At 36.6% G+C, this 12,062-nt stretch overlaps 1 protein-coding gene across 1 annotated transcript in view; it reads left to right on the top strand.

Annotated features, from left to right (window-relative positions):
- The window catches only part of HEATR5B (HEAT repeat containing 5B), a 53,153-nt gene that overhangs the window by 24,189 nt on the left and 16,902 nt on the right, over window positions 1–12,062 (top strand). Inside the window, exons 22-28 of the mRNA XM_085219544.1 lie at window positions 1,846–1,990; window positions 2,826–3,065; window positions 4,208–4,459; window positions 6,408–6,589; window positions 8,724–8,792; window positions 10,590–10,769; window positions 11,638–11,875. Coding sequence (XP_085075670.1) covers window positions 1,846–1,990; window positions 2,826–3,065; window positions 4,208–4,459; window positions 6,408–6,589; window positions 8,724–8,792; window positions 10,590–10,769; window positions 11,638–11,875 — 1,306 coding nt within the window. The remainder of the gene's footprint in view (window positions 1–1,845; window positions 1,991–2,825; window positions 3,066–4,207; window positions 4,460–6,407; window positions 6,590–8,723; window positions 8,793–10,589; window positions 10,770–11,637; window positions 11,876–12,062) is intronic.

Raw genomic sequence — 12,062 nt, forward strand, 5'->3', positions numbered from 1 at the left:
GTCTTGGATTTGCTTTATACCACTGTCAGCATAGTAGATGCTGATGCTCAAATTCTTGTGCTGCTGTTGTGATTAGCATTGCTTTCTCCCTGTGGTACTGTTTTGTCAGCAAATCCTGGCCTAAACTAGGAAACAGATACTGGAACCCAAAACTTACAAAATGCAACTGTAAGAGAAAGATGTGTGTTTTCTTTCTTTATTACTATTATTTAATTTTTTAAATTATATTAAGGGTTTTTTAGCAGTCTAATGCTGTGAAGTTTGGAAAACTTCTCCCTGAAGTCTGTTTTGTTCTGAAGTCTGTGTTTTTGAGAAGTTGTTCTTAGAATTCACTGTGCAACTAGTGTTTCTGTATTACCTTATGTCAATATTGGAACTTTTTCGTAGTCTCCCCCCCGACTTTCCCCAAGACATCCTTGCATTGTTACATGTATTTCGCTGCATACGTGCTTTTACTTTCCCCCACATGCTGAAATGCTGCTATGCAGCACCTGTTCTTGCACAGAATTTTGCATGTCAGTGATGCAACATATCCAGAAATATCTGGGCCCTATTGCATAAATACTGTGCACAGTGTGACAAATAGTTGTAGTTAGGCACTCTGTAAGCACTAGTGGGTAATAGTGCAGAAAATGAAATTACTGCTGGCATGACCAGTACTAAAAACTTTTCTTAGGCTTTCTGCTATCCGTTTCATGTTTCCTAATGATCCTTTATTAAACAAAAGCTATTTTCCTTCACTTTTTTTCATATTCCTTACTTCCAAGTCATATGCAGCTTGGTAAGTTTTCCTTTGAATTGTCTTATTCACTTCTTTTTACTGTGAACTCAGCTAGGTAGGCAGAGTCTGCATTACCTTTCCCCATTAACAAACTTTTCATTGCATTCTTACTTGTTCTTTTATGCAATTAATGCCAGGTATCAAAATTAAACCATGGAGCTGCTTTCTGCTTTCCTGTATTGGCATCATAACCACTGGTTGTTTGTTTTGTAACGAAAAACAAGGAATGCTTTAGTGCAATATTTAGAGGATTGTATGAAAGTGGATTTATTTTTCCAGTATCTAAGTCTTGTGTATTCACAAACAGAATAAAGATCTACTGTTGAAGTGCTTTATACACTATACAACCCTTTCATTTAGGGTTGCAGTTTCCATCCACATAATAACCTAGTACTCAGAAAGCAAATGTGTATTCAGTTTATTAAAAACAATTTCCCCAGGGTAAATAGTCAGTTTCTTAAAGAGCACTCATCATCTCTTCCACTGTGGAAAAACATACAGTTCTCTATGCAGCTACTACCTCCCAAGGAAATAGTTACCATGCACAATTCTTCCTAAGAAAAATATTTGCTTGTACTTGAGGTGATTCAAAAGGAAATGGAAGCCTGGTATTGGTTAGCAAAGAGACCTGAAGCTGTCATCTTGACAGAAACATATAAAAACACATGCTATAAATTCTGGTGCATGCTTGAAATGGAAGATTTTAAGGTAGTTGTGTGGTTGCTTTTAAAGTGATTTATAGCTATAGCAGAATATGATGTGGAGCAGTGTTCAAGAGTGTAACAGACTGGAAAGTATAATTTGTCTAAAATCATACTGACGCAGTAGTTCTAATATTAAAGCTTTTGACAGGTAACAACTGTCAGCTCTGTATACGCCAGCTTTATTTTCAAATTTCTGCTTTCAGTAAGTGCTTACCTGTGAACTTCCAAGATCTTGTAAAGAGTTTAATACCTGGAGGCTTACACAGGGGCATATAATTGGAAAGTAGAATACTGGCAGTCCTTAGCAGCACTTATTCGTATGGAGGTGCAGTTCACTCACTTGCAATGGTTCTGATTTAGGTTCACTTGTGCAGCTCCCACTTGCTGCTTCGCCGGGCTGCAGTTGCATGTTTACGACAGCTTGCTCAGAGAGAAGCAGCAGAAGTATGTGAATATGCCATGAGCTTAGCAAAAAATGCTGGAGACAAAGAAAATAGTGGCATCAGTAAGTACTTCTTTCATGTGGTCTTTTTGGGACAGTTGAGTGCATGCATTCATGCATGTGTGTGATTTTCCTTCAGGAAGAAAAAAAAATCCACTCTATAGCCATCCCTACACACTCGAATAACATTTCTCCTCACATCTGCTTACCTCTTGAATTTCATTTGTCATTTCGCTTCCTGTGAAATTTGGACTTAACCTTTTCTGCCCTACTGACTAATAGAAATCAAATAGGAAATACAGTATATATACAGTGGAAATGTCTTATAGTTTAAGTATTTTAGATCTTCCTCTGTTGAAAATTGACTTATCTCCACCAAACAGCATACAGCTATCTAAGTGTGTTAAATTCTCTTAGCAGCACGTCTACTAGCCTTTGAACTCTGCTGATTGGCTCAATGCTTACATGCACCAGTTTATTCTGAAAATAGGAAGTTCAACAGTTTTGATCAACACAGTGTTTTTCAAAGAATGTAGAATTGTGAGATTAATTAGTATTAAATCCTGCTAATTAGGTATGTCTCTAGAAAGACTCTTCAGAATCAAATATTATTAGGAGTTTTTAGAAATTGATGGAATGTGCACCTTGAAGAGAAATAGATAATTATTTTTGAAGTAATACTCAGGTGCTATTTGCCTTGGAAGAAAAAAAAATAATAAAAAAAAGATTGCTGTAAAAGCTTTCTAATGTTAATTAGGAAGAAATTCAGTAACATTGTGGCGTGTCATTTCCCAAAGTGTACTTACATGAATTCAGTGTCCATTTCTCATTAGTTACTCCAAATTGTAAAATGGAGCTACTGATTTCAGAAAATGATGTTATAAATATCATTTCACAGATATTAATACTTTCACACCTGGAGCTGGTTCTCGGCGAGATGGTCATTCCCGGCATCAGGGCGTTAATATAACAGAGACAGGCCTTGAAGGTGTCCTCTTTGGTATGCTGGATCGAGAAACGGATCGGAAGTTGTGCTCAGATATCCATGATACTCTGGGACACATGCTTTCATCTCTGGCAGTAGAAAACCTTTCTCACTGGCTCATGCTTTGTAAGGATGTCCTTGCAGCTTCCAGTGGTAAGTGTTGTATAGCGTGCACGTAAGAGATGGTGTGTCCTTATTATTAGCATCTTCTGACAATATTTATTTTGAGCTTTTCCTTTGTCCCAGTTAAGATCTAGCTTCTACTGTATGTGGAGTTTTGACTATTATTCATTAAAAGTACTCAGATGAAATCATCAATGTTATGTTATGTTTTTAAAAGTAAGATTTCTTTTAAGATTAAAAAAAGTTGCTGCCAATTGTGAAAGCAGATGAATGCTTTTTAGTGTTTGTACGTCAGACCCATAGGGAAGGAATAGTGCTGTACATGCTCTGCGCTTTCCTTTATTCCTTTTGAGCTTCTGTGAAGATGGGTTACCATGGTGATGAAACTTTTTTGTGTGTTGTTCAGCCTTGCTGATTTGTTTGCAAATCTTGTCCTCTGAGACCTTATACTTCTTTTTCAGCTTGAAGGATAGTTGTGACGCAAATTCTGCTAATTTGCCTTGCATTTATGCTTATTTATTGGCATATTGTGAGTTCATCCTGAAACTCTTCTAATTGTTGTCACCTTTATGTTTACTGATGAGTAATGCTACCAGTTGCTTCTTTATGCAATATATTTACCATTTATCTATTCTGTGGGAAAGACTTCACTTCCTGAATTTGAACATGGAATGTTCTTTCCTTATTTTATGTGGGATGGATTTTAGAATTTTTGATATGAATGTCTGATCTCCTCTTCATGTTTTTAGTAGGTGAAATAATCTGTGATGATATTTAGATAAATTTATTTCAGTTATATTTTAATAAGGTGGCAACTTCGTTTTGCACTCTTTGATACCACTAAGTGGTATATGAACAAAATCTAGTTTTCTTTTTAAGTAGAGATTTACAAATCACGTACTCAAGCTTTCCTGATCAGTTTCTCAAAATGTTCCTGTTTTGAGTTTTCTTCATCCATGTTTGATTTACCATAGCCTTTCTCTTGTTTGAATATCTTGGCACTTAGAATGATAGAATCATTATGGTGGAAAAGACATCTAAGTCCAACCATCAATCCATCACCACCGTACTCGCTAAGAGGGTGCATTTAGAATCTTGAAGGGCTTGAGTATGTTCTTAGTCATTTGTAGTTTTTATCATAAGGATTTTCTTAAAATTGTTCTTTATTGTAGACATGAGCACTGCAGCTCCCTTGGGAGGAGGTAAGGATGAAGAATCCGAGAAGAAGGATGAGATGGACGATGATACAATGTTTACTACCCTGGGCGAAGAGGATAAAACCAAGCCTTCTGTAGCACCTCGCTGGGCAACTCGTGTATTTGCGGCCGACTGCCTGTGCCGAGTGATCATGCTGTGTGAGAATGCAAACAAGGCACACTTTGATCTGGCACTGGCTCGCTCAGCCAGACTTAAAAACCCAAAAAGTAATTATAGAATGTGCACGTTTAATTTTGGTTCTTTTTTTATTGTTGGTACTTCTTTGCGGCTTAAAATTACACAGTCAAGATAAAAATGTAAGCCCTTTGAAAGTGAACTTCCTTTCATTCAAACAGTTAAAAACAGAGGAAATAGAAAAAGGCCAAAGCTGTAGTTATGTAACTGTTATAGTTACCATGCCATGAACACGAAATGATGTTTGTTGGAGAATATAACTTTAACAGACTGATCTGCTTGGGAGTGGGAGAAGAAAAGGGCTTGCAAACTCTTTCTTTTAGTTTGAAATAGAAGGAGTAAACATCTGGTCAAATATAAGCTGCGAATAGTTTATCTGAGTCTAGCCTAATGATAGTGGTGATATACAATTCTTCTTATTTTAGCATTTCCACAGCAAAGGAGTGCTAGGAGAGAAAAAAGATAAGGCCAGCTAATATTGCTGTAGCAGAGTGAGGGATGTGTGAGGGATGAACCCAGCTGCTTTATAGAATTCTTTCTTTTGATATCCGCGAGACCGGTAAATATCATGTATTCAAGATGTGTATAACTTGGAGAATCATAACTGAGAGGCTGGGAATGACATAACACGTTTTTCACAAGGCAGTTTCAAACTAGTAGTGGGAAGTTTCTGTCCTTTGATCATCCATGTGTATTGGTTCTGGTGCATAGTGATTGCCTTCAGCTGTGCAGCATAGCATTCATGAGGAGCTTATGTGCACGTAGGCTGAATATCATATATAAGGATTCTAGAATGCATAGGGTCTGTGGATTTTAGCACTTGTGCTGTTACAGGCTTCTTTCTGATATGGATATTATGTATCTGGTTCCAGAACCGTGCATTGGTTTTGTTGAGAATGTTGATTTTTACTTGATTAGAGGCTGGGGTCAGTGTTTGAAGAGTGAGGAGGAAGAGCTTTGGGAAGCTGATTTTGGAAATGATGTTGCGTTGTAGAGGAAAATCATGAAAGAGCTGCTTTTTCATAGGATCCTGCAGGGGATCACATATAATAATCCTGAGAATATACATCTCTACATTTATTGAATGTGAACTTGGTTTGTTTGGTATCATCATAAAAGAAAAACTCGCCAAATCTCTACCCATAAATTCAACTTATAAATGATCTAATGTTCATTACTATATCTGTGGTGATCTGAAGAATTAATGACAGTCTTTACTGCTTGCATGTCTCTGAAAATTTCACCTACAACACGAACTATTTTCTGTCTTCGAACTTGAAAAGATCTAGAGCAGTAATCCTGATTTTTTTTTTTTTTTAATTGCCCTGGATATTAATGTTTTTAAATAATTTATTTTCTTATTGCACAACATCTGGTAATTTCAAATTGAAAGTAAAGAAAGAAGTACAAATAGAAGAAATATCCTTTCACAGTGTTACTGAATCGTCTGGTGCTTTTCTCTTTGTGTTGGTGGCTGCTTGCTGATGGCCTTGGATGCAGCCCTTGGGTGCAGAAGTAGAAAGGCATACTGAGTTGTTAAGTGTTAAATTTGATGAGGCTTTCTTCTGTCAGTAGAGGTCACTATAAGCATAGGATTCAAGAACTGCCTTGATTTTCTGTATATATAGGGCAGAAGGGAATTGTGAAATCCGTTTTACTGAATGTTCCTACCTCTTACAAGCTACTCAGCCACATTTAAAATATTCTATCCAATGCATTTTTTTTGTCTAATATTTTACTTTGTTTCAAATTTGTGCTTAGTTTTTAATACTGTCTTGAGAATAAATGTTTTTATGTCACTTTAAAGGAGGTGGGAAGAAAAATAGGTTACATTCTTTCTTGTATTTCTTCCATTTCCTAAATGTGTACCTTTGGAAAGGAATGTGTGAAATCTGTACATCTCTGTTAGGAAAATATTACAAATGTCTCATCAACTATAATTTAAGTTATTAAATAGTTCTTCTTTTGTTCTATTTTAAGATGACTTCTTAGTACTGCATCTCTCTGACCTTATTCGAATGGCATTCATGGCTGCAACTGATCACAGCAACCAGTTACGAATGGCGGGTCTTCAAGCTCTTGAAGACATTATCAAGAAATTTGCATCAGTTCCTGAGCCAGAGTTTCCAGGCCATGTGATACTGGAGCAATACCAGGCTAATGTGAGACCTTCTTTATAACTTCATGAAACTGTATATTTATGCCAATATGCCAGAATTAGTTTTGAGAACATTTTGTAACTTCAAAAGACCTGTGAAGAGGTTTTTTGTTTGAAAATGTACTAAAGAGGCAGCTTTATTTACCTCTTCAAAATTTGTGTATCTCTTCCTATTTATCGTAATTTATTAGCTGACAAAATGGAAAAAAAAAAAAAATCGGTAGCTATTGATTCTTGAAAGCCAAATACTACAAATTAAACTTGATTTTTATTTTTTTTTTTGCAAAATTGGTATTTCATTTGTAGAATGAAGAATTTGAAAATAACACTGATTAAATTCTAGAATAGTCTAATAAATCTGTTTTCTTGGGAACTAATGAGTACACTTAGGTTTGAACAAAAATGACAAAAGTATGGGAATGGGAGGTGAGCAGCTGATGATTTATTTTGGGAAATTATTGCATTATTTTGTTGCATAGCTTAACTCTTCTGTCTTTTGTCTTCAAAGTTCTAACTATATATCATAACAATTTTCCATATTATACTGAAATATCAGTACTGCAGATTTGACTGTTATAGATATATAACATACTTAAGATTGATCTCTTGCCTTAGACTTGAGTGTGAGAATGATCAAAGCTTAAGAGATAGTGTGCCTTGAAGGGTGGGCTTCTTCTTTTCTTGGTTGCCTCTTACTGATTTACATCTATGATCAGTTTTGCTAGTTCTTTCATTTGACTGATTCGATAAGATCTCAGCCTTGCAAACAATTGCATATGTGATTTATCCCACTGACTTCAGTATTTACATTTATCATAAGATGAATGCCTGCAAGAACGAGTTTTCATTTGGCCAGGTGCCCTATTTGAGAGGGACAAAGGATCTTTCCCATGCCAACAAATCTTTCTATGAAGAAAGGTTGAGGGGACTCAGCTTATTTAGCTTGGAGAAGAGAAGGTTCTGGGGAGACCTCATTGTGGCCTTCCAGTACTTGAGGGGAATGCCATTCAGTGATTACGATTCTGTGTTATGAAACTTGCCATTTTTTCTGCTTAAATAACTGCTTTCACAGCATTGTAGGTTTTTTTTAGTAGCAATACTCACACTGTGATTGATTTCCTGTTCCTTTGGAAGTCCTAGGGCATACCAGTTATGTTTCGCTGATGCACGTTGAGCAATCTGTTAAGTCTTTAAATGCATGTGGTTTCTAGACTGCATTTTAACTTAAGAATAGTCTAGGATAGTGCACTGGTCCTTGGAAGAATCTGTGAGCATCTTACAAAATATTTATTTCGTTCCTCATACAGAAACATCCTTTTGAGTAAGGACACTTGATATGAGAATTAGAAGGGTGATATGGGCTTTCTAATTCTGTTACCTGTTGGAAATACATTAAAAAGAGAGGTGAAGTTAAGGGCTTTTTCTCCCTTCCCCCTGGAGTGACATAGCTAACTCACTCCTAAGATTGCACTTTTCCTCTAATCTTGTCAAGTTTTGCTATTCTTCTGTGCCTACCACAGTTCTCTACGCTGCCACCATTCCTTGCCTATTTCCCCCCTCAAGTTATGTTTTTCCTCTGATTTCTTTTCTGTGTTTTCAGAATTCAAACACTTCTTCAAGACAGATTTTCATCCTATCCTCATTCTCCTTCCTTCTGTAGTGCTTTAACTATTGCTACTGTTTTTTTTGACTTGCCTCTTTCTATTCCAGAAAAACACTGTCTTAAAACAACTGACTAATTGTTTTTTTGTCTGTCATTTAGAGAACACCTGATTTTGCCTTATTATTCTGTTGGAGTTCAAAAAATCATCGTCTATGCAGCTTCAGCATAAATTGAATTCATAGTAGTTTCATGTGTAAAAGGATGTTCATTAACAACAAAAAGAGAATGCCACGTATGCAAAGGTAGCTGGGGCTTGAAAAGACTATAGGAAGACAAGCAGGAGTAAAACAGTTTTTTTGTCATTTAGACAATACTGTTGCAAATATTTGCTAGATAGCAAGGGTAATTTTGGGTTATAACTATAAACACTAACAGTCTTATCTTGCGTGTTTTGTATGTATTCATGAACCTTAAGCAAGGTTAGATGAAGAGTGGTGTCACTATCGTTTTACACTGGATTTTCTCCTCTTTCCAGGTTGGAGCTGCACTGAGGCCAGCATTTTCCCAAGACACACCATCTGACATAACTGCCAAGGCCTGCCAGGTACTGAAGAGTATGTTCAGATGGTATAAACCAAACTGAATACATTTTCTGCCTTTATGCAGTAGATGTATATGATTTTTCTTCTTGTTGGAAGAATGATGCAGAAGAGAAGTAAATTTCCAGTAGTAAATAGCTGGAAAATATTGTAAGCCGAAGCTGAGATATTTTTGCAACGTGTTTAGAGTCATCTGATTCTTCTTAGTCTTTCTGAAAATAGGTATTTCTCCACATCAATTCTACACTTCTTGATAACTGGAAAAGAAAAAAAAAAACTGAGAAAAAGAAAAAAAAAATGCTTAGTAAGACAAATGGGAATGTATTCATTCAGATGTCTTTGTCTGATGAACTGTACTCACTAATAATGATTTAGGGTTGAAGAAGCAAAGCTGATCTTAGTCCTACTTTTGAATGGATTTTGAATTTGTAACAGATTTTCAGCAGTCCTGTCCTGTCTATCTGCAGAGCCATGTGTGTAAATAAATCGTGTATTTGTTTTAAATATATCCATCATTCCAGGCCTTCCCGAAAGGAACTGGTTCTCTCAAAGCAAAATAAACTAGAGATAGAACAGGACTACCATCAGAAAAGAGTCTGTGAACAGTTTTTTCCCACCACTCTTCCTCCTTCCCCTGCTGCATTTTTTCTTCATTTTGCTGCTTTTTCTCATCCTTGCAGAATTTGTTCTTTTTGGTATAAAAGCAGCTGCATTTGTACCAAAAATCTTTTATCTGGGTGTAAGAGGATGAATGCCAATGTATAGCACTAGACAGAAAGTTATGATCTGTTTGATGTTTCAGGTTTAAATGCCTGTTTTTAGTTTATTCAATCTAAAAAATAAAAAAAAAGAGCAGGAGTAGGGAGACACCCAACTGTCTGACCTCCATGACAGGTGCTGACTCATCTAGAATGCAATACCACTTGTTTCATACCAGAGCCATATTGAAACTTTTTATACTACTCATTTCTTGATGTTTTCTTAAAGTCATTGATGATCTTGGAAGCTTTTCATTAGTATGGAGCTTTAACATGTAATTTGAGTTATAGGTTTTTGAAGATATACCATTATGAACTGCTGTGCAATACAACCTTCACTGTGAATGTGAAAACATACTACTTGAATGATTTGATCAGACATGTGGGAACAGAATAAAAACTTTGTGATCACCTGTTTAGGGGAATTTAGCTTGGAGAAGAGAAGGCTTCAGGGAGACCTCATTGTGGCCTTCCAGTACTTGAAGGGAGCATATAAACCAGAGGGGAAATGATTGTTTACAAGAGTGGATCGTGACAGGACAAGAGAGAATGGTTTTGAACTGAGACAGAGGAGGTTTAGGTTGAATATTAGGAGGAAGTTTTTCGCTCAGAGGGTGGTGACACTGGTGACGCACTGGAACAGGTTGCCCAAGGAAGTTGTGGATGCCCCATCCCTGGAGGCATTCAAGGTCAGGCTGGATGTGGCTCTGGGCAGCCTGGTCTGGTGGTTGGCAACCCTGCACATGGCAGGGGGGTTGAAACTAGATGCTCTTTAAGGTCCTTCTCTACTCAGGCCATTCTATGATTCTGTGTCTTGCAAGCTAAGTATTTTCTATGTATCTGAGTTTCGTTGTATCAGTAGCCATTGAAAACAGCCTTTGTAACCATTCACCTGAACAATTCTGTTGTGAGTGGAGAGAAGAAAGGAAAGTATCAAGTTGGAATGGTTGAGATTTTGTTGTTATATTTCTTTCTGTGGTTTTTATTTATAAAGTTATCTGTTTTTCTTGCTAATGGAGAATGATTCTAACCTTTGTTGTTTAGGTATGTAGCGCATGGATAGGAAGTGGGGTTGTAAGTGACCTGAATGATCTCCGCCGAGTTCACAACCTTCTTGTCTCTTCTCTGGATAAAGTGCAAGCAGGAAAAGGATCCTCCAGCCAGCTTTACCGGGAGAGTGCCACCACTATGGAAAAACTTGCAGTTCTGAAAGCATGGGCTGAGGTAACCATTTTCTATTACATCTTCAAATGTTTGAAAAGACTTAACCTCAGCGGCATCAAACCCTGCTGGCTAGTCAGTCAGCTAGCCTTATCTCTGCCTTCCTCCTTTCCTACTGCAGTTCCACTCTTGGTGTGTTTTCATCTTGGTATATTTCTTGATTCTTTTTTTTCTGCCATTTTGTCTGGTGGTGCTTTTGTATTTTATTGTATTGTACACTCTCATACCCTTACAATGTATTTTCATAAAATATTGTAGTTAACCAACTAGGAATTTTTTTTAGAGTTCACAACAAATTGCAAGCTAGACAGATATTGCTAAAACCTTAGACTATCTACAAAAGAAAGAAGTACTTATGTTGTCTTGCTTCCTGAAATATTATTTGCATGCTTTAGAGCTACATGTCTAATTACATAAATTATATTTTGATTTCTTTTGGAGTAGTACTTTGAGGACCTTCGGATTAAATTTTCTTGGAAATTTATTTTGAAACTGCAAAGGGAAGTGTCAACTATTCAGCCGTGTAAACCTGTTAGTCACCCCATAATGATACATTCAGCTTTGATGTGGAGCATCTGCTGTGTGAAATTCCTAATTCAAAAAATGCTTATTTTTACTGTATTTTTCTGATACTTTTGCTTCCCATATTTGTGTGAAAATCCTTTTATAGCATATTTCCAAGATGAACATATAAATGCTCTTGTATTCACGTAACCCACTAAAGGCCATTTTAATCTTTCTGCATATCGTACCTGATCTGCTCTGAGAAAGTGACAATTGCTCTAAGGAAAAGGCTGCTGCTGTTTTTTTTTTTGTTTTGTTTTGTTGTTTTGATTTCACGATGTGAATTTTTCATCTCTGTTTCTCCTAGGTGTATGTTGTGGCAATGAAAATTAAGAAAGAAGCAGAGACCAAACCCAAACGTGTTTTGAAGAGTACAGAGGAGGATGAGGATGATTTTGGTACAGTAGACGAGCTGCCACCTGACAGTTTGATAACACTTGTACAGCCAGAGTTGCCTTCACTTAGCCGTCTCTGGTTAGCTGCACTGAAAGATTATGCTCTTTTAACCCTACCAGCTGAATTTGCTACTCAGCTTCCACCAGATGGTAAATACTAAAATTTATTTTTGTGTTGGTTTGAAGAACAAAGTAAACCTCCTGGCTGATTTATTAGAATTCTTTAAATTGTTTGGCAGGTGTGATTTTTTTTTTTTCTGTTGAACAAAATGATGCATGTGATTTTTGCCTTTGTGTAATAGAAATGTATGCCTAAAGTTTGTGTGTTGAGTTTTTC

The sequence above is a fragment of the Meleagris gallopavo genome, chromosome 2 (assembly GCF_905368555.1).
Source record: "Meleagris gallopavo chromosome 2, MGAL_WU_HG_1.1, whole genome shotgun sequence".
Lineage (NCBI taxonomy): Eukaryota > Metazoa > Chordata > Aves > Galliformes > Phasianidae > Meleagris > Meleagris gallopavo.